This window comes from Nelusetta ayraudi, unplaced genomic scaffold (genome assembly GCF_046127955.1).
Source record: "Nelusetta ayraudi isolate G7.1 ecotype Tasmania unplaced genomic scaffold, CSIRO-AGI_Nayr_v1 ptg000174l, whole genome shotgun sequence".
Classification (NCBI taxonomy): Eukaryota; Metazoa; Chordata; class Actinopteri; order Tetraodontiformes; family Monacanthidae; genus Nelusetta; species Nelusetta ayraudi.
In genome coordinates, this window is record NW_027466223.1 from 818,710 (window position 1) to 839,352 (window position 20,643).

The 20,643-nt window shown below is 49.6% G+C and overlaps 1 protein-coding gene across 2 annotated transcripts in view; it reads left to right on the forward strand.

The window, feature by feature from the left end:
• Nucleotides 1–3,245: 3,245 nt before the first annotated feature.
• Nucleotides 3,246–20,643, forward strand: part of mmp16a (matrix metallopeptidase 16a (membrane-inserted)) — a 63,763-nt gene continuing 46,365 nt past the window's right edge. The window contains exon 1 of one of the 2 annotated variants that reach the window (XM_076014854.1): nucleotides 3,246–3,857. In XM_076014854.1, the coding sequence (XP_075870969.1) occupies nucleotides 3,729–3,857 (129 nt within the window). In that variant the 5' untranslated portion in view covers nucleotides 3,246–3,728. The remainder of the gene's footprint in view (nucleotides 3,858–20,643) is intronic. The other variant, XM_076014856.1, reaches the window with a different exon arrangement.

Here is a 20,643-nt window from a genome sequence, read left to right on the forward strand (position 1 = left end):
GAGGTGGCCTTATGGATTAGTGAATAGAGACGAGCCATCTGCCTTCTGTCGGAAGTTCCTCAGAGGAAGTTGCGATCCGATCGCTGGTGCGCGCTGACGAGCGGCTGACATCCAGATGTGTCGCTTCCCACGTCATTTAGGCCCCCCCGCCCCGGTGCTCAGCGACTCGCGTTCGGCAAAGTAATTTGGTCGGTTTAATGATTTACGAGTTCATGAGATATTCTTTCTATTTCTCTCCGTACAAAATGTCACACTGCCAGCCGAGCACAAGCGGAGGAGACATTTCCCGTTATAAGCGCCTGAGATGCTGCAAATTGTCAACATTCAACCCCTGAGCAACGCAAAAAATATATATAAATATGCATATAAAACTATACATTACAGCCTTCCGCGACACAATATTTCGTTTTTATCTTCCGGCTGTATTGATCACGGCAACAACAGGAGACGAGTAGCGATCGCTCTCTTTTCATGAGGCACCTTTCGAAGCAAAGTTACAAGGTGCCTCCAAAGTTAAAAGCCGAAAGCCGCATTACCGCGCATTTCAAGAACTCCCCTGTGACTTTCAGCAGACGCAATAAAGGTCGAACTTCTCACATTTCCGAGAGGCTGGAGACGGATTTGCATGATAAGCAGGTGCGCCTTCAAATCGAAAAAATAGCGGTAAAATAAAATGAAAAACAAGCGAAAAGCAATAGTGATTAACAATCATTTAGTCCAATTTGATCGAGATGAAATTCTTTCTTTGATTTAGACAAAAGCCATGAAATGAATTTGTTTTTCCAGTCAGATGAAAGTGATTTTACTGCGTAAAAGGCCCTTTTTTTCCTCCTTTTTTTTTTTTTGGAGAGAGCTGTTTTTTTTTTTTTTACCCAAGTGATTTTTTTTTTTTTTTTTTTTTACTTCAGTGCACTCGGCCACAGCTGGCTGATAGCACTGTAATCATGGCGAGGGCTCGTTCAGAGCACGACTTCTCGCTGTGCTTCCGCGCCGACCCCCTTGCCACCGCCGCAGCTCCGGCGGAAGCGGCTGTGAATTATTCCCATTTTGTGTTTTTTTTTTTTTTTTTTCTTTTTAATAACTTGAATTACACGGTCACTTTGGGGAGAAGTCAAGGAGCCGTTGTAGACGGCTGCTCTCTTCATCCGCGGCACTTATCCCCGCTCTCCTTATTTATCCGCCTTTGCGAAAATGGCGAAGAGAGAGAGAGAAAGGGAGAGAGAGAGAGAGACAGATGGGAGGCAGCTTTGCGACGACGCTGCCAGCAGATCCAGGAGGTCTGACTGGGAGCAGATGCAGCAGTTATGAGACAAATTCATGTTTGGACAAGGGATGCTTTTGAGGATCCTGGCTCTCGGCTGGTGGGAGGACCGACTGGAAAGAGCCAGAACCTTTCGAAGACATTTGAAGAAAAGAAAAAATAATAATGAGGGTGATTGAGGGTTGCGGGGCGCGAGAGAGGAAGCCGTTATGATGGATAGAGGAAGAGGCGACGGCAGAGTGAAGGGGTCGAGAGAGGACGAGGGGAAGCTGGCGCGGCTCGACCTGCCAGGAAACTTTTTAGAACGAGCTCAAGATGGCCCGGAGAAAGGCAAGCGTATATAAAACCGGTGTCGATTTTATCGCGGCAAATCCGAGGAGGATGGAGAGAGAGGAAAAAAGAAAACCCCCCAAAAAACGCCTTTTACATCATTGCTCAGCTGCCTGCCGGACTGAAGAGCAACCGGTGGAGTGAACGTAAACGCACGTCGTGACAAAACAGAAGCGTGTTTCAGTCGTCTTGACGGCGCAAAGTGCAGTAGCGTGTCTGGTGATGGTTGTGAAGAAAAAAAAAAAAAAAAAAAAAGGGAAAAGAAGAAGCAAAGAATTAGGTCTGATGTTGTCGAGCGAGTTGATTGCAATTGAACTGCAAATATGTGAGAAAAGAGAAGGTCAACGTTCCACTGGGGGAATTAAACATGGCTCGACTCGCTGTTGGCACGTTTGTTTGTTTCGCCGTTTTTGCAACAACAACAACAATAAACATGAATAATAATAAAAGACCGGCATAATAAAGCTCTTAATTCACTGCTGACAACTCCTGAGAAGAAAGCAGTGCTGTCTGTGTGTGTGTGTGTGTGTGTGTGTGTGTGTGTGTGTGTGTGTGTGTGTGTGTGTGTGTTTGCTAGTGCAAATAAATATCACGTCAATACGCTAATGGTGCGGCTAACCCAATCACACAAACGCGCGCCGCGCACACACACACACACACACACACACACACACACACACACACTCATCCGCACACATATTGACACACACACTGCCTCCTTCCATTTTACTCAGTCAGTCGCTGATTCGCCTCATTAAATGTGACCCTGCTCTGGGGGAAACGGAGAGAGGCCTGGGTCTGATACGGGGCTTTCTGCTCGGCGATGGCGGTGAGGTGCGACGTCGTCCCTCGTGCGGCGGGCATCTGCAGAGTCGCGTCAAAGCAGGTCAGCGCGCCGTGAGCCCTCGGGGTGATTGCATGGCGCGGTGACAGGATCTCCTCTCGGAAGCGATCACCTTGGATCCGTTGCCTGAGTCAACGGTGACTGCTGTGGCGGTCAAAGGCGTCATCCTCGCTTGCCGTAATAAAAAGCGGTGGGTACCTGCGGGTGTGTTCATTATGACGGTTGGGTTTGGAGGGGGGAGTGGGGGAGGGGGAGAAAAATCAAAGCATGAGTCCGTGCTTGTCACCGCCCTCTAGTGGAAAGATGTCGCTGGATAATGAAGCGAACGTCGGATGGGAGTGTGACGTGCACACACGAGGCTTTGTGTATTTTATGAGTGTATAAAGAACAATGAGTAGGCTATTAGGTCGGATTAATACAATTTTGTGAAGCAATATCTTTATGCATCAGACAATGTACGTCTCCGTTGTCTTAACAGTGAAGAAATGTATGTTTTCTTTCCGTAAACTGAATGTTGAGAAGTTGTCTTTGTAATGAAATACAACCGTACGAGAGGGGGGGGGGGAATAAACATCAAAAATTCCTCTTTGTCGAGACTTGCTAGCTTATTGACAACAAACCGGTGCTCTCGAGCTGTTTGCCAGCGTGCTCCGGCTTCGACAAAACTCGACAAATCGTCGTCGTTGGGACCGCGGACACCGTTTTTATAGGAGCGCTCCTCGTCGCGGAGGGCAGGAGAGGGGGGTGGCGCTAGTGGCAGTCGGCGCATGCGCCCTGGGCGAGGCACGGGGCAAGTAGAAAACGAGGGAGCAATGCCGCGCGGCGCGGAGAACGAGCAGGACGCGTTCGCTTGGAACAACGGCCGGTCGCGCCGGACTTTACCTCCCGACTAACCCCGCGTCCAACCCTCCGAGGAGGAGGAGGAGGAGGAGGAGGAGGAGCTGGAGCGGCTGACGGGCCGCTGACAGCAACTTAAACGCGGGGACGACGACGACGACGACGACGCCTCCTCCCGAGAGCGCCTGAGCGAGCGCGCGGTCGACGAGCGCCGCCTCACCGCCGCCTCCTCCCGCTCCTCCAGCCCGCCTCTGAGCAGAGACACACCGGGGAGAAGCGGCGGCGGCGAGGATGTCGCTGCCCGACGCCTGAGGATTTTCGCGTCCGCCTCGCACCGCACACCGAAGCGGTAGAAACACGAGAGACCCGAGTGGACGGACGGACCTCGGCGGCTGCTCCGGCGGCGGCGGCGGCGGCGGGGTTGTTTTTCTCCCCCTGCCAACCTCCACCTCCACTATGGTTCTATTGGCCGCCCGCAGCAGGAGATGTCTTCACGGCTGCTGCTGCATGGGGACGACGTGCTTGCAGCTGCTGCTGTGGATTTTGTGCGCCGCGGGCGGAGAGGAGCAGCCGTTCAACGTGGAGGTGAGTGTGTTGACATGGCAGCATCCTCCGCGAGCCTCCTATTCTCCTAACGGTCCCGTCGGTGCTCCTTGTTGTTGTTGTTGTTGTTGTTGTGCTCGGCGTATCTCTTCCTCACACAACAACGGGGACCCATTGTGTCATTCATAATCCTTTTGTGTGTGTGTGTGTGTGTGTGTGTGTGTGTGTGTGTGTGTGTGAGAATCGCTTTAAGGGGGAAGTTAAACCATACACACACGTCCTGGAGATGGTCAACCGTTTTTTTAATTTATTTATTTATTTATTTTTATCGTCACCAAGCATAGGACGTTGTGTGTGTGTGTGTGTGTGTGTGTGTGTGTGTGTGTGTGTGTGTGTGTGTGTGTGTGTGTGTGTGTGTGTGTGTGTCGGGGCAGCGGGAGCAGGAGCAGTTTCACTGTTGGGACTTTTCACTGTTGCCATCCCCGCCGAAACACACACGCACACACACACACACACACACACACACACCGATGTAAATCGATACCAAGTCAACAAACGCCTCCTGTCAGCGACTGGAAGTGGAAATTGTAATGGGAGTATTTTCAGTGCGGATCATGTCAACAGTCTCTCCCTGCCAGTTGTGTGTGTGTGTGTGTGTGTGTGTGTGTGTGTGTGTGTGTGTGTGTGTGTGTGTGTGTGTGTGTGTGTTTTTAATACACAAAAAGCTGGCTTAACTTTGGGTCTTTTTTTTTATTTATTTATTTTTTTTTCATTAAACTGTCAGGGTGGGCTTGCAGTCCCACGAGATTTTCAACAATGGAACTTGGGAGGCGTTTTGTTTTCCTTCGATATCCAGAATGCCTCTGGGCTACATGTAGTCACATCAATAAAGCCCTAAACGTCCCATCATTTTGTGCATCTCGCGTCTCGCCTCGCCTCTCAGAACCGACGGCTCCTGCAACCCGAGACGTTAAAAAAAACAAAAACGTTTTGGGATTTCAGATTTTTCATCTCCTTCTTCTTCTTCTTCTTCTTCTTCTTCTTTATCAAAGGAGGCCCTCTCTTTGTCGTCCCCGCTTTCTGTGATGCACGGGACTGCGACTTAAAGTGTTGAACTGAGCCCCTTCCCCATCGCTGCCTGTCACTCCTTGTCGCCCCGGGCACTGCGTTCACGGGAACACCACACACACACACACGCACACACACGCACACACACACCCTGGCACGTCTGCCAGCAGCTCGCCAAAGTCCCACGTGCGCGTGCGCATGATTTATGGGCTCTGCCGTGCCACCCTCGACGCAGATCGAGTCCAGATGCGGCCCGGCGATTTGATCCAACCGTCCGAGGCCGCACGACACCGACGTGAAAGATGCAGAGATTGTGTTCTTTTTTGTCTTTTTTTTTTTAACACAACGTGCACCATTTTTTTCTAATTTGGTCGTTCTTCTAATCTGACCCCCGTCCCACCAATATGCCGGCTGGCGTCTTGCAGCCTCGCCTCTTCGCGGCCCCTCGGCGAAGCGCTCCGCCGTGACCCTGTTCAAACTCCCAATTGCCTGCGCGTGCCACGAAACACAACAGTCGCTCCCCTAAATTCTTATCCGAGAGCCCCCCCCCCAAGACATCTTTTGTGTCTCAGGGAGAAAGGGAAACCCACGAGTATCTCTCCTTTGCCCGTCGCGCAAAGACGCCGCAACACAACATTTAATCCCTTGGGTCCCCCCCGCGCGTTGCGCTGCAAGATTTGCACCTGTCAACGTCCTGGTTTCCCAGAGCTTCTTGATGGCCCCTAATTTTGCCGTCGTCGCGGGGCGTCGCGAGGCTTAAATTGCAGACGTCTCAGCTGTGGCGGCTTTTAGCAAAAAAAAAAAAAAAAAGAAACCGCTAAGGGGAGCGTCTCACCGCCGGCAGAATTGTCCTCGGGCGATTGTTGCATTGTTTTTGCGCCGCAGACGCAAGAGTGAAAACTGCTGACGGAGCCCCGCTTGAACCCTGCTGAGGCTTTGGTAGCCGGACCAGCCGAGTGTGTCCCAGCACCACGAGATCAACCGGTGGTAACCGTGCAGACGAGGGTGTGAAACTAGAGCTCAGTGGATCGTCGACGTAGCTTATTAACCGACGAGCCACACGCAGGCGTTGTTGCAACCGCGCTATGCTTGGTACGTTTTCAAGTTAGGACGATGAGAATAAAGACCTCAGAGGTTTTTTTTGTTTGTTTTTTTTTTTTGTTTTTTTTTTACTTAGAACCCGCTCAGACGCCCTACCGTGATCAATGAGACGCGGATACAGATAGACATTGACGTATTTCCTTCCTGGTTTAAAGGCTCTTTTGAGAGCCAATCTGTTCGGCAATCGACTCGCTTCGCAACTTAATTCCGTCTCGAGTTGGCACAGCGCTCAGTGGGTACGCTTTAACGCGCTGTTTTTAAGCCCCTCCTCGTCTCTGCCAGTGGCGCGTCCTCGGACCTGAGGACTTATCTTTGCTGTGAGATGTCTGGAGCCGAGGTCGACTCGGGCTAAGGAGCCACGCTGACCCGTGTAGACCCTCTCCACCCCGCTGTGTTCTGCAGAAAAGTTTGGCGTCAGTCGCAATGTGATCGCACCATCGCACAGAAACGACCAAAGTTCATCCTTCACTTCTTTTTCGCTCACTGGAAATCAACCTATGCCAAAACCCCAGCGCCAGTCGGATTTTTGTCCAAGATGTACCTTGGACCAACAACCTTGTTTGCGGTTCCGTTAACACTAACAATCCTTGTTTCAATGCTATTTAAGTCATGGTTTGTGTGTGTTCAGTCGAATACAGTCTGGACTCGACATTAACTGTACTTTTGGTGAGTAAAACCAAAGGGGCGGAGTGACCTCGGTGTCGTTTCAATCAGTGACCAATTACCTTTCAGAAAATGTCAATATTGGGCTGTGTTACCTTTTTTCATCTGCCACTAGTTTTCCGTTTTGCTGGAGCCGCTCCAATGTAAATACGGGAAGTCAACTCCGGGAATCGCGCCCCGAACCCCGTTTTTTTTTTTGCGAGCTCACCTGGCCCGGAAATGGCCCGGGCGGCCGGCCTCCTCTGGAGGCTTTCGCCGTTGAACGGCGACCGCTTTATCGGGCGGACTTCCCGGATTGTGCCTCCGCGGCGGGCATTTCTGCATTGCCAATTTTCCCCCACCTCGATTTCCATCCGCGCCGGCTCACATTTTGCACAAAGTGCAGCCTGCTGGCAGCCGATAAAGCCGGTAATGCCAACTTGTCACACCTGACTCCGGGCTAGCGCCGGTGATGAGCCGGCGCGCGCTGACGGGCAGAGATGTTTCCGGAGAGCTCCTCGTCGCTCCTGTTTGTGCCCAGTGTGCCTCGAGTGCAATTCTTCTCTTTGGGAGTTCTTACAGTTTCCATTATCCACCCAATGGCCCAAATTTCATGCCATTTGTCTTGCGAGTTTAAACCCACATTGACGAAGAAAAAGCAAACGTCTCGGCTGCACCGAGTGAATTTTCGTTTGCGTTTTATTTTTTTAAGGAATCGCTATCAGATGGGGTGTTGGTATTTCAGCGGCGTTGGCAGAGCATTTCTTCAAGTCTTTTTTTTCCCCGCCCGGTCGTCCTGATATTGCGTAAGCGCCCGACGTGGGGCTAGCTGGCCTCGCGCACCTGTGTTTGGGTCTCCGCCGTCCCGTCCCGTTTGTTCTGAAGTGGTTTGTCTCACGCCGGGGCTTTCAGGCTCGAAGATAAACAGTCGCGCTTGGGAGATTTAAAGGCCAACCGCACTGCCCAGACGTCGTCGTCTCAACGTTCACGGTTTCCCAGCTTTTTGAGAGCAGGGGCGCCGTTATGAATTCGCAATCGCCGCGGCTGTGTATTTATGGCGGGCGCCGTTTTGTTTTCCCTCCCCCGTCCCAAAATGGATTGGTTGCATAAAGCCCTTTATTGTCTCACCCACTGCCGCTCTTCTTCTTTTGTATTCCTCCTCCTCCTCCTCCTCTTCCTCCCGTGCCCCTGGGATTTGCGGTGGAAAGAAATTTGACTCACAGCTGATATTTCTCATCTCGCCAGCTCGCTCCTCGCGCAAGCAAGAACAACAACAACAACAACAACAACAACAACAACGACGGGGTGGGGAGCGCCGCCGCCGCCTTGATTAAACTCGCGCGGAGGCATCAGGTGCAGGCGCCCGCGCTCTGAGTCACATTAAGTGTTTTGAGTCGCGACGCTCCCGGGAGGCAGCGGTAGAGTCGCGGCCGAAAGCTCTGTCCTCGCCTCGGATGGATTGATAAAAAGCCTCGGCGCTGGCCGAGGATTTTATGGCGTCTCACCTTTTCCCTCGCTTCGTCAGAGAACTCGACAATCGAAAGTGCGTTTGAATGTCCAAAACCGAGCCGGCGCGGAAGAATTTGGCTTCGATCCAGGTTTTTTTTTCTTTTTTTTTTTATTCTCTCTCTCTCTCTCTCTCTCTCTCTCTCTCTCTCTCGGAGCGGTACGTTGGCTTTGAGTCACCTCGGACTCAAAGCAGATATCAGGTTTGATCGGACGAGTATCGGGTCGATCAGTTTGATTGAGCTTTCTTCTCAGTAGATCGGACGAAGAAAACGAACAAAGATCAAACGCGCCATTTATTTCCATCCAACCGACGGTTACCTCGTAGCCGCCACCCACCACCCATTTTCTGTTCTTGTCATCTCGAGAGGCAGCTCACAACGACTGCATTCCCGAGTGCAGAAACCGGGCCGGCGGTTCTATTTTTCACCGCTCTGGCCTCACCGAATATATTTTAGGAAGGCATTCGTCCCTTTTCATCTTTTATACCCTCATTCATTTGTCTTTATTACATCATATTTTGACTCAGTCTGGAGTTCCTAGACGCGGTTATTTTTGGTGCGTCGCTACGAGCAGCCTCGCCGGTGTCCTCGTTGTGAAGGAATCTGCTCGTTGTTGTCGTCTTTGACACCTTAAACTGAGGAAACGTCTGAATGATTTTCTTTTTTTTTTTTTCTCCCACTCCGCTGTTTGTATACAAAGGATTTGTGTCATCAGTCGCAGCTCTGCCGAAGTCGCGTCGAGCTCCAACTCCACACACGCAGACGCACAGACAGACTTGTCCGATGCAAATCCGTGGTGTTGTCACCATGCGGGGGAACGTTGGCGATTCAGCGCTGTCGCCGGTCGGCACGCTCGGCCCCCGCCCGAGTAGCATTTGAATAATGGAAGGCAACGGGTGCGAATGCAAACGTGTGTGCGCGTCTGTCTGTGTGTATGTGTGTTAAAGGTCCCAGATTCTGCCAAATTCACTTTACCAATGTTTGTGTGTGTCTCTATACTGTCACTAAACTCAGCAGAGGGAGTGCCGAATGAGAAAAGTACACAATTCAGTTGTTTTTTTGTTGATTTTTGCCTCACTTTTAGAGGTCCAGTGTGTAAAATTTGGCATTTACAATTTTTCATATTGGTAAAAGCTTAAAATACTGCCCATAAATACTTCAATGAAAGTGTATACTCACAATACAATAAAAGTATTGTGATTTTCCTGGCCTTAGAACGGTTCTCATATATATATATATATATATCAATATATATATATATGTGTACATGTATATACATATATATTCATATATATATATATACACATAGATATAGATATATAGATATCAAAATAACCATACGGTATCCAGGTTTGTGTGCGCAGGCCACCGTAGTTCACTGGCAAGCTCGGGAGAGGGAGCGAATGAGCGCTGCATTCTAGAATGTAACCGCTTGATGTCGCCGTTTCTTCTCAAAGTCTCCAACTATCACACACTGGACCTTTCAAGAGCAGCGGCGAAGAGTGCACTTGTGGAAATCTCTTGCATCACCGCAAGGAGCTCATCATTCAAACACTGGGTTCCCACAGCAGGCAGCTAATACCTCGTCACTTTTTTTTTTTTTTTTTTTTTTTTTTAGCAGGGAGGCTGTGAACAATGGGCTAAACATGTTTTTTTTTGTTTTTGTTTTGTTTTTCCTGGAGTGTTTTTGTTCGAGGCTGCACCACTGGAGTGCAGGATGTGAAATGAAAGGTCGGAAAATTGGTACAATACGGACTCTTGAGAAGTGTTTCATTGAACAGCATTTCTTCATCGGGAACGGGCCGGTGAGAGTTTTAAACTCGTGCAATTCATTTTGAACTTCGTGGCCACGAGTGCTTCCGGCGAGACGTCATTGAGCCAATGTTCATTCACTTTCTTGTGCCTCGGTCGTGTGCAGGTCGTGTGTGTTTAAACTTGACCATTGCAATCTGAACGACCCATCACTTCAAATTAGCCCTCTATTGTTTATATTGTTATATTGTTTTTTGCTTTTGTTTACATGAAAACAGCGTTCTCTTTCAATGCCGCCGAGACTGTGTCAGCCTTTTTTCTCACTCCTCTGCATACACCTGTGCATGCGTAAAGCATGTATGAGGTATTAGTGTGCGTCTGAGCGCCGTCATCTACAGCAGCGGCCCCCCAACCTTTTCAGCACCACGGCCCGGTTTAGAGTGAGACAATATTTTCACGGACCGGCATGAATGCGCGATCGTTGACGGGACACTCATGTTGCTCGCTAGCCGGCTAGCTTGTGGGTTTAATCTCGCGGTGACGTATCAGGTGACCGAGACATGCGTCAAGAGTTGAGCGTTAGATGGAGAGGGAATCCGGTAATTTTTCAAAAATAAAATTGTTCAGACTCCGATAATGAATGAAACGGGATTGATTTTAACGGAAGTTAATTATTCGTTCTGTCCGGCCCGGTGCCAAATGACCGGTGGTTGGGGGCCTCTGAACTACAGTATATAAACATTCGCTTCTCGCCGGGCGGCCGTACGTGTTGCTAGCGTACCCTCGCCCGTTCCGTCACTCCGACGTCATTTGGCCCATCGACGAGAGGGCAGATTTTGAAAAAAAAACAGAGAACTGTCCCAGTGCTTCGTGAACACCTGCACTGACCTAAATGGATCAGAATCGCACGCACGGGCAGTGGCGCTGCTTGTTATTTATTTGCTGCTTTGCGCCGCTCCAGCGCGTCTCGTCGAGACGCAGGCTCTCTGGTTCCGCTCACCAGCGCGCGTCTTTGCTCGCTGCTCGGCTGCCTGTTCAATCTTTGATGTGACTGACAGCTGCAGCCGGCGGGGGCCTCGTGCGCGCGTCCTGTCAGTTGGGCCCGCGACAGAGCGACTTCAGCACACCAGGATGCATCTGGATGTGCGTGTGCGTTCTCTCAGCTTGTTGGAAAAGCAAGAATAGAGCTGAGGTTTTTTTGGTCCCTCCCAATGACTTCACAATCAGGTTTTTTTTTTTCTTTTTGGGACACAACTTGGTGTGAAACAGCCATCTTTTTAAACCATCCTTTCCCGTTGATGTGTAATTCCAAAAGTTGCTGCTGCAGCCGCTGCACTCGGATTAGCGGCAGTGGCAGAAACCTGAATCCACAGGACAAAGTTTCCGCGCAGCATCTTACGTCGCGCAAGATCGTAATTGGAGACCCTCCGCCTCAAGTGATCTTTCCAGTATCCCCCATTTAATTTCCATTTCATTCATTTGTGCGACGTTTTGTGCGTACGTGGTAAATGGACTGCGCTAGTATCCCAAAGCGCCTCACAATGGACCTGCTACCCAGCCCGTTGGGAGCAACTTGGGGTCCAATGTCTCGCCCAAGGACACTTCAAACACTGACAATTGGCACTGGAGAGGGGTTTCAATGTTCACCTTGGCGACCCTGGCACAACTCTTTTGCCAGCGGCCGGACGCTCGACCCGATGCGTTATTCAGATTCGCGGGTCGGAGGCGGCGGGTTCTTCTCGAGAGGGAGGGATCGCGTTCCGCCGAGTTAAGGCGCGCCAAAAAACAACAACAACAACAAACAAAAAAAACTTCCAGTCACGTAGAGCTGATGGATCCATTCATTTATTTATTTATTTGAAATACTGGGCGATGTTTTGCTTTTTTCCTTCTTCCTTTCAATCCAATTAATTTCCCGGACGCGTTTTTCCGTTGTCAAATGTCAGGATCTGAAGCTGTCAAAGCGTGAGTACGGCGAGCCTGGGCGTGCACAGCAGCTGTGGGGGAAACACGAAAACAAAAACAAAACAAACGTGGACGTAACCTTTTGTTTTTCCGTTTCGACCGTTCCAATCCTAGCATCTTTCCACCCATACCGTCACTGTCCCTCCTCTGTACGTCGTGTGCAAAACCCTCTCAGTCCGGCCTCTCCGCACCTGATCTCTAAAAACATCTGACGTGCGCTCGCTGCTCCTCTAATGTTTCCATCCCTGAAAAAATTACATTTTAACCACTCTGACCTCCCGAGGTCTCCTTTTGTACTTTCGTAATCCCCCTAAAGCAACCTCACAACGGACCTCGCAACAGCTGGATTGCTGCGTCCACTTGTGCATTCTTAGTGGATGCAGGTTGTGGAATTGCTTTTTTTTTTTTTTTTTTTTTTTTTATTTAGCTGAAGACATTTTAAAATCAGCCGGGAGTCCTTTCAGTTTAAAAAGGGGGGGTTGAGTTTTGCCCCAGGTCCAAGTTTTGCCAGAACCAGACGGACGTCGCAAGATTGTGTGTATTTTTTGTTGTTGTTGTTGCAACACTGCAACGACAATGAAAGCGGGAGTTCCTTTGAGGTGGGTGAAAAAGATTTCGAAAGAAGAAAACGTCTCCTCATCACAGCCAGTAGCCACAGTTTCGGCTTTTATTTGATGTTGAATGGCTTTGGCAAGAGTTTAGTCGAACCTCTTATTGGGTTGCATCACAGCTCAACCCTTTGGGTGGTTGGTGACGTCTGTCTCGAGTCGCCCCGCCAGCGTGCAGGAATTCTATTGGTCCCTTCTGAATTGGATTTTCACCCCAGTCTGAGAGAGAGAGAGAGAGAGGAGAGAGAGAGAGAGAGAGAGAGGGAGGGAGGTAACCGGGCTCGGCACACGTCCCAACCACCATTCCCCTACTTGAGCACCAAGACCGGCACAGTTTCAGGCTTGAAGCGCTGAACGCTGCCGCGCCGTTGTGGTTAATACGGTTCCGCCCACACGCGACACATTCCAAGAAAGCAGCGGGGGGAGAAGATGATTTTCAGGTTTATTTTGTTCGCTACATTTTGTTGGAGAAAAAAAAAAAAAAAAAATTCTGAGATGCCGTTTGAGCGCAAGTCAGGAGAGGGGTCCACCGTCCCGAGCCTCGCGCTGCTATCGAGTCCTGTTCATTGCCAGATCCCCATGAGCTGCTGAAACTTCACAACAGCTACTCTCTCTGGAGTCTGACCAAAAATAACAACAACAGAAAAAATTGGTAGCTCTGCAATGCATTTTTTTCTACTTTGAGTTATTAGATCTGCTTTGGGGGGGGGGGGGTAAGGAACAAAACAATTCATAATACTGAGTGAAATGATGAAGCAGGAAGCCCCTGCGCAGTATTTCTAGTGTTAATCTTGAGATAGGGGGTGTTAATCCAGACCGGTATCTTGGTCTCAAGCCTAAAAACATTCAGTAGATACTTAACCCGGGTGCCCGCTGTCTTAATGCAAATGAATTGGCACACTGTGTTCTTGCACGCTTGAGGCGGCGCCAAACGTAGGAACATAGGAAAACCATCGGACCGCGAGGGGGAAAATCACGAAAGGGCTCGACGCGACGGCGAACGAGGCGATAGCCGGCGAACGGGTTCGCGGGACGGAACCGAACGTAACCGAGCGCCAGTTTCCACACTCCGCTGCGTTACGCCGAGCGGAACCAAAAAAAAAACCCAAAAAAACGGACGGTCTCTCTCCGCGACGGGAGACTCCAGCGCTGCTGTTTTGCCCACGTGGACGCGCAGGAAACACTAAAGTGTGCTTAAGGTGAGTAATGGCGTTGGAAGTTGTGCGGCACAGCTCGTCTCTCCGCCGTCCCATCATGCCTATTAAAAAAGCTTCCGTGGGGCTGCTCACACTTGGAAACACGCTTCGCTCGCCCCGACACTGTGAATTAAAAGAAAAAAATGGTCTCGGGGACGCATCAAGAGATTTTATTTACCGGTCGGAGCCCGATTACCTCCCTGCCGTTTCTTTTTCCTTCTTCTTTTTTTTTTTTTTTTTTGATGATGTGAGGCAAACGTATAACAGAAATGAACATTTATTATTTACCGGTTCAGAGAATCTGAGGACGCGCGTCTTCCTTTAAAGGTAGCTTATGAAAAATTCACTCCGCCTTTGCCGTTCTCCAACCGCAGTAACGCTGCCAATTAAATTCCCAGAAATGAAACTCTCTCTCTCTCTCTCTCTCTCTCTCTCTCTCTCTCCCTCTCTCTCTCTCCCGCAGCTTTTACTCTGTTTGACTTGTTTTCCTGGTGCCATAAAGGTCACAGGTACCTCTCTCAGGTTATTAGCGAGGCCTCCGGCCTGATAGAGTAATATCCTGTTTTTCTGGAACTCTGGAGACTTGTTTTTGTTTTTGGGTGGGGGAGGGGGGATAATAGATTCTGCAGGGCTACGACCTTTAAATTATTTTTCACGCGAGGCGTCGTCGTTCGCACCGACGTCCCTCTGAGCCACTGACAGTGAGCCCGAATGTGATCTCGCCGCCGTCCTCGTAACCTGAGGTCCGAGCACCCTCCCGGCCTCTGATTGGCCCGCGAGCGTAAACATCAACGGCGGCAGGGCTGTCAAGCGCGGTTGCTGTCACGTTTCCATGCCGACCAGACCCACCTCTCCTCCCCCCCCGGGGTGGGGGGGGCGTATCTCATTCATAATGGAGCCACTCCCCGGCCCCGCGGGGTTTCGCCTTCTGATAGCACCTGTGAGCTTAATGAGCCTGCTTTCCACCCGCCGGGACGACGAGCCGCGCGGCTCCAAAGGTGGTGCAGGGACGCGTGCGCACGCATCTCGAATGCGAGCACGTCCCCGGAGTCACTCCCAGGAATCGGGAGTCTTCTTCTCTGCCGCGCGACTCCGAAAAAAAAAGTACTTTCCTTTTAACTGGGGTGACTTTGCCCTCATCTGACAGATCTTGTTGTAGTTATCGCTCAAAAGCAACAAGGGGTGCAACGATTCGTCGGCATATCCGATTCAGTTGACGACATAAATGTGTCGACTTAAAAAATTGAAGCGTCGACGCGTCGTGTTTTTGTAAATTGCTAATGCTAATTTGTACCTGCAGTGCTGTGCTGAGCGTTGACGGTGGCAGTGTCGCATCTTGCAACAAAAAAAAAAAAAAAACAGAAGAAGAACGGCATCTTCTCTGTAAAGGCTTGAAAACTCTGACCGAAAGTTTTGGAAATATTTAATAGAAATTGAAGCAGCGAAACACGTTGCAAAGCTCACCTAGCATTCCATGGTAGCACTACAGCTTAAATGCCGACACGCCCCGGAGTTCACAAATAACGCCGAGTATAGATATTTCGCAGGTATTTTTTTTGAATGACATGCTTATTTGTTAATTAATCGACAACCTGTGACGTGAGCACATAATACTTTTTTTCGCATGTGGGAAAATCATGGAACGAGCTAGCTTAGCAAACGATCGTTCACTTGGGTAAATGCGTGCTTTGCTAGCTGGCGTTTATACTGAATTGTAACACTTATCACTTGTCAACTGTGTTATTTAGGGCATATTAATTCCGATATTTAAGTTGTAAGAAATCTGTGTACGGTATTTAACTGTGATAAACATCGCATATAACCATTAAATCGTGAATTTACATACCTATATTTTACATTGAAAAATACAGTTAGGTTAAACAGAAGTTTAAAAATAGGTGGTAAAAATAAAGAAGTTCCTTGTGACTAATCGGAAAAACAATCGATAGATTTGTCGACAACAAAAATAATCGTTAGTTGCAGCCTTAAAAGCAACTTGTGTGTCCTTTGGAGGGAAAATGTGTGTGTGTGTGTGTGTGTGTGTGTGGGGCAGGGGGGGGGACCAGATGTTAAACCGCCGTTGTGTATTTGTTTATTTATTTATTCCTGTAAATCGCGTTTGCACATGGTGCGGCAGAGGTGGAAGTAATGTGCACCCCCGTCGAAATGGAGGCCAGCGAGGCCAGGCACGGCATGAATCAGAAGGCATGAGAGAAGTCTGCTTCAAAGTGGAGGGAAATCAAGTGGAGGACCTAAAAATAGACGCCGGTGCGCTCAGACATGCCTGGCCCTCGTCGCAACGCGCCGGTCGACTTGTCTTTGCACTTCAAATTGGTCTGTGTCCTAATTTTCGGTGGGACGGCGGGGGGGGGGGGGGGGGGGGGGGGGGATTGAGGGGAGTTTTAACCTCATTACAGCTGAATTATTAGATTGCACATGAAGGATGCGACATGCTCCGAATTAGCCGATTGCATTGGGCTGCGTCATCCCGGGGGTTGAAATCTGGGTGAACGCAGAAATAGATGAAAGAAACGGGGAAAATGGGGGCGGACTTGGCGGTTTCTGTGTTGTTTTTTTTCGTACATTTTAAAATGATTTTGTTTGATGTCAGTCAAAATTTTTGTTCTCTGCAGGGAATTAGCTTAGCATGAATCACTTACACTGACTGAAAAAATTTAAAATATGTCGCAGTTAATCTCTAAATATTAAACATGTTCTGAGTCTTAAAATCACTCATAAATGTAAATGCGTGTGTGTATATATATATATATATATATTATATATACATGTACATATACATATATATGTGTATATGTATATATCGATAACTAATGAAAGCTCAGCAACAAAAGGAATGTTTTGCTCAATAGTTGTACTTAATTTTCTTGGGCAACTTGTTTTGTTTCCTCTTAGCCTCGTCTATTTTCCTGAAATGCGGGAGGAAATAAACACGTTCAGGGCACAGAGTTGATATAAATGCGACAAGAGGCCTCTAATGAATAATTTTCCGCTTTGTTCCGGAGAACAACGTAGATCTAATACTTCCTCATTATCATTTTCTGAGGCGGTTACCCTCCCTGTTGTGATCTAACGCTCGTGTCAAAGCAATGACTGTGCCCACGTAGCGTTGAGTCTGACGTCTTGCCCCCGGCGTACTGCCGCCGTGCGCTCCTGCGGACCGCTAAACCACTTGTAAAGCAGCGCGCACACTAGGGACGGCCGCCGCACCGCGTCGTTACCGTTGCAGTCGCGAGAGGTCCGAACCGCGGCGCTGTTGGGGCGGCCTCGTCGTCCGTTTTCGCGGCGGAGAGAGAGAGAGAGAGAGAGAGAGAGGACGCGGAGGAATCTCGCCGGCGCCGAACGGAGGCTGCGGCGAGCGCGGAAAAGGCCGTTCCCACTTTGGCCGAACACCAGGAGCCATAAATCACGAGGAGAAGGAGACTCGGAGTCGGTGGAGACGGGGGAGAAGACGGCAGACGGAGAGGATAAAAGAAGCTGATGGAGGAGTGAAAGGAAGAAAGAATCAAACCAGCTCGGGGCTGTCCTGGCAACACGCGTGTCCAGGGTAATAAACGAGAGGGTGGCCGACTCTCCTGGAAGTGCCTCGCTCTGGCGTCACTTTGACAAACGCCCCCCCCCCCCCTCCGCCGCCTTTCGCATTACGGACATCAAGTTCCCTTCTTCTGTTTTCGCCTCTTCAAGGATGAACGAGGACACGACGATGACGCTGCAATTCCAACCTCAGGTTTCGCTTCTTATCCTCATCTTACCTTGGCTATGAGAAGAACGCGGTGCTCTCAGTCGGCTTTGGGATCGGTCTGGAGTCCACAGCCAACCGCTCCGCCTCCTTCCGACGAAAACTTTGTCCCGCTTTACCGCGTCGACTCCGCCCACGGTCTCGTGATCACGGGGCCAATGAAAACACAGTCGTACCGAGGGCGATGAAAACGCGCCCTTAGCCGTCTTGAAAGCAAGTGCAGTGCTGAAGCGACAGTTCCATCAGAGTCACGTGACTGTTGTAGTCAGAGAAGAACCAAGAACAGTGCTGGGGGGGCTTTTCCCGACTGACGGTGTGTCTTCACTTTTCCCTTAATTGGCCCTGGCAAGACAAAAAGCAAGTTGAAGGTGTCGGCAAGTGGGAAAATGTGGGACGGTCGGCTGCCGGCACCGCACACTGCCACCATCGTCCGTCGCACCATCGTCACGTCACGTAAAACCTGAGTGACCAATTGTCACAAGGATGCAAATTTTTGAAACCGTCATTGTTTTTTTTTTCAATCCCAACATTTGGCAAGACAGATTCTCTATGATACCGTCAAAATCTACTCTGTAAGTAAGTGTGTTTTTGCAATGTTTTTGGTAATGAAAGCAATTACCACGTTGTATTTATGAGCCACGCGTCTTTAAAGTCCCCGTACGAAATTTGGTAGGGGTGCCGTTCAATGGGTTGGGAAGTCGGCTCGGTCGACCGAAACGCGGTGGACGCAGGTTTCGTTCCCAAGGTTTTCCTTCCCTTTCGCAAAATACCTCCTTGGAGCTCTTTGCCGGACGGATGACCTGCGGTGCTCCTGAGCTTCACCACATATATTTATTTATTTATTTATTTATTTATTTTTGCCGTGTTTTGACACCCGCACATCTAATTTCCTGCCTTAACTTCCCCCTCACGCTAGTGCGCGCACCCTCTCATATCCTTTTCAGCCAACGCGCCTCACCACAATCTCCGTGCTTTCACAAATACACCTTCGTATCTGATGAAAAGCCTTATCGCGCGGTCCGAAGTCCGACGTCACGCATCGCGTCACGGCCCGCTTAGGTTTCCGTCGTCCAGAAATAAATTTCCCTTAACGCTGAAGTTTCTGTGAACACGTCTGTGAGGCGAACGTAGATTCGCTTTAAATTGATAGACGCGGTTTGCACGGTCGCTTTCATCTCGCTAGAAAAGAGGGCCAACTTTTAAATTTCCCCCCCTACCCCTCTCCAAAAAAAAAAAATCCGGGACACCAGGAAGCATGTTTGGAATTAGTATGCGTCGACGAACGACGCCGGCGTCCCCCCAGTGACGGCCGTCCCCTAAATTAATTGCCTCCGCTTAGAAGCAGTTGTGGTTTGAGGACTCTGAGGTTTTTTTTGTTTGTTTGTTTGTTTTGTTTTTTTAATGTGGCTTGCGTGGAAGTCCCCCGACGGCGGCGAGGAAGGGGAATCACGTTAACGGGGACAATGGAAACAAAGACGTGACTCAGAAGAAGAGTTGGCAATGAGATGGCAAAATGCAGAGAGGGTGAAAATCAGAATTAAGCTGCCCGGTCCGAGAGTCGAGATCCTGCAGCGTCACGCCTGCCGGGTTTTTACTGGTAGTAAGTCCATTGTCTGATCTTTATTTTTCCGTCCCTGTCCTCCAGTGGAGCGACCTTCACGTTTGAAGAAAAAGAAAGAACCCTTTAAGATATTCCTTAAATTTGTCCCCAGTTTAGTCTACTTGATATGAACGGTCTCGCTTGGAAGGAAGACCTGGCCAGAAGAGCGGCGGCAGACAAGACACAACACGTCAAAGTACATTAAAAGTAGCATGAACCCGGTACCTGTGGTAGCATTAAAATACCTACAGATGGGAACCACCCAGTGTATTTTATCATGTACACTTTAAAATCAGGCAGTGGGGCAAGGCTCCCAAGAACCAACAAGTCTTTTCGGAGGACGTTTGCGCTAACGCTAAGGAACGCTGCTGGAAGTTGTCGTCGTTGCTACTATTTGCTGTTCTCCAGTCACAGACAACAGACAGTCTCGTGCGCCACTGAAATCCGAGCCCTCAGCTGGGACACACAAACCTGGCAACAGGGTGCCGTTAATCGTCCAGAAAAAAAAGAGAGAAAAAAAAATGACTACATTGTTTGTGACTACTTGCGGATCCTAAACTGAGCGCGCGGCGACTTGTGTGCCTTCTGTGCGACTCCCGCCTCGTTCCTCCGGAGCCGGAGCTGCTTGTCGGCGTCAGACGTTGTTTTTTGCGAGTGCCTCGTGAAGTTGTCGTCGCGTTAAATCCTCGCGCGAGTGTGAGTGGAGCCGCTCGGCGCACGGAATTGGAATCTGATCTCATCATCTGGGCCTGTATGCGTGTGTAAAAAAAACAAACAAAAAAAACCCTTCAACTGTAGAAGGTTTGGATGGATTCAGTGGCGCCCATATTATTTATGAATTATATACATTTTTGTTCCGTCAAACACTTTTGGAATGCGTCATCATGGTTGTCATCGCCCTCAAGATGAATTTATTCAAAGTGCTGCAGTTGTGAATGCAGTCGATTTCAATCAATCGACTCACCTTGGCCGTTGGCATCACTGGTAGCGCTAGTAGTAGCAGCAGCAGCAGCAGAAGTGGGAGTCGTAGCGCAGTAGTAGTGAAAGACGTAGTATGGTGCCAGTAGTAATGGTCATAGTGATAGTAGCAGAGTTAGAAGGTGTAGGTTAGCAGCTAATTGTTAGCTCATTATTGATCTGGAGGGGGAAAAAAAAACTCAGTTCTTAATGCAAACCTTTTTCCTTTTGCTGATAGTCAAACTTATTTGTATCAACTTTTCTTCAAATCTTTATGGTACCCAAAGTGTCATTATTTATTATTGTTATTATTTTACCCAGAATGCTGCACGTGGTCGTTAGGCGCGCACACACACTCCGCCCCCGTGTCTCTCTGAAGGGCCTCGTCGTCTTCCCGGTGGGGGGGGGGCGCCTGACACGAGACCGCAACAGAAAACCTCAGCCCCAGAAAAAGGCTCCGCCCGCTGCAATTCTCCCTCGCTGCCGGCGCTCCCATTATACCTGCTAAGCGAATTAGTTTCTCAGTGCGAGCGCCATTCCCGAGCAGCGGGCCTCCGCGGCGGCACGATCGGCTCAACTGCGGCGTGTTGGGTTGGGGGGGGGGCGGGGAAACAATGCTAAAGTTGACGCTGATGGCGCCGGGATGGCTCCGAGGCTGATAAGCGCGTGACTTT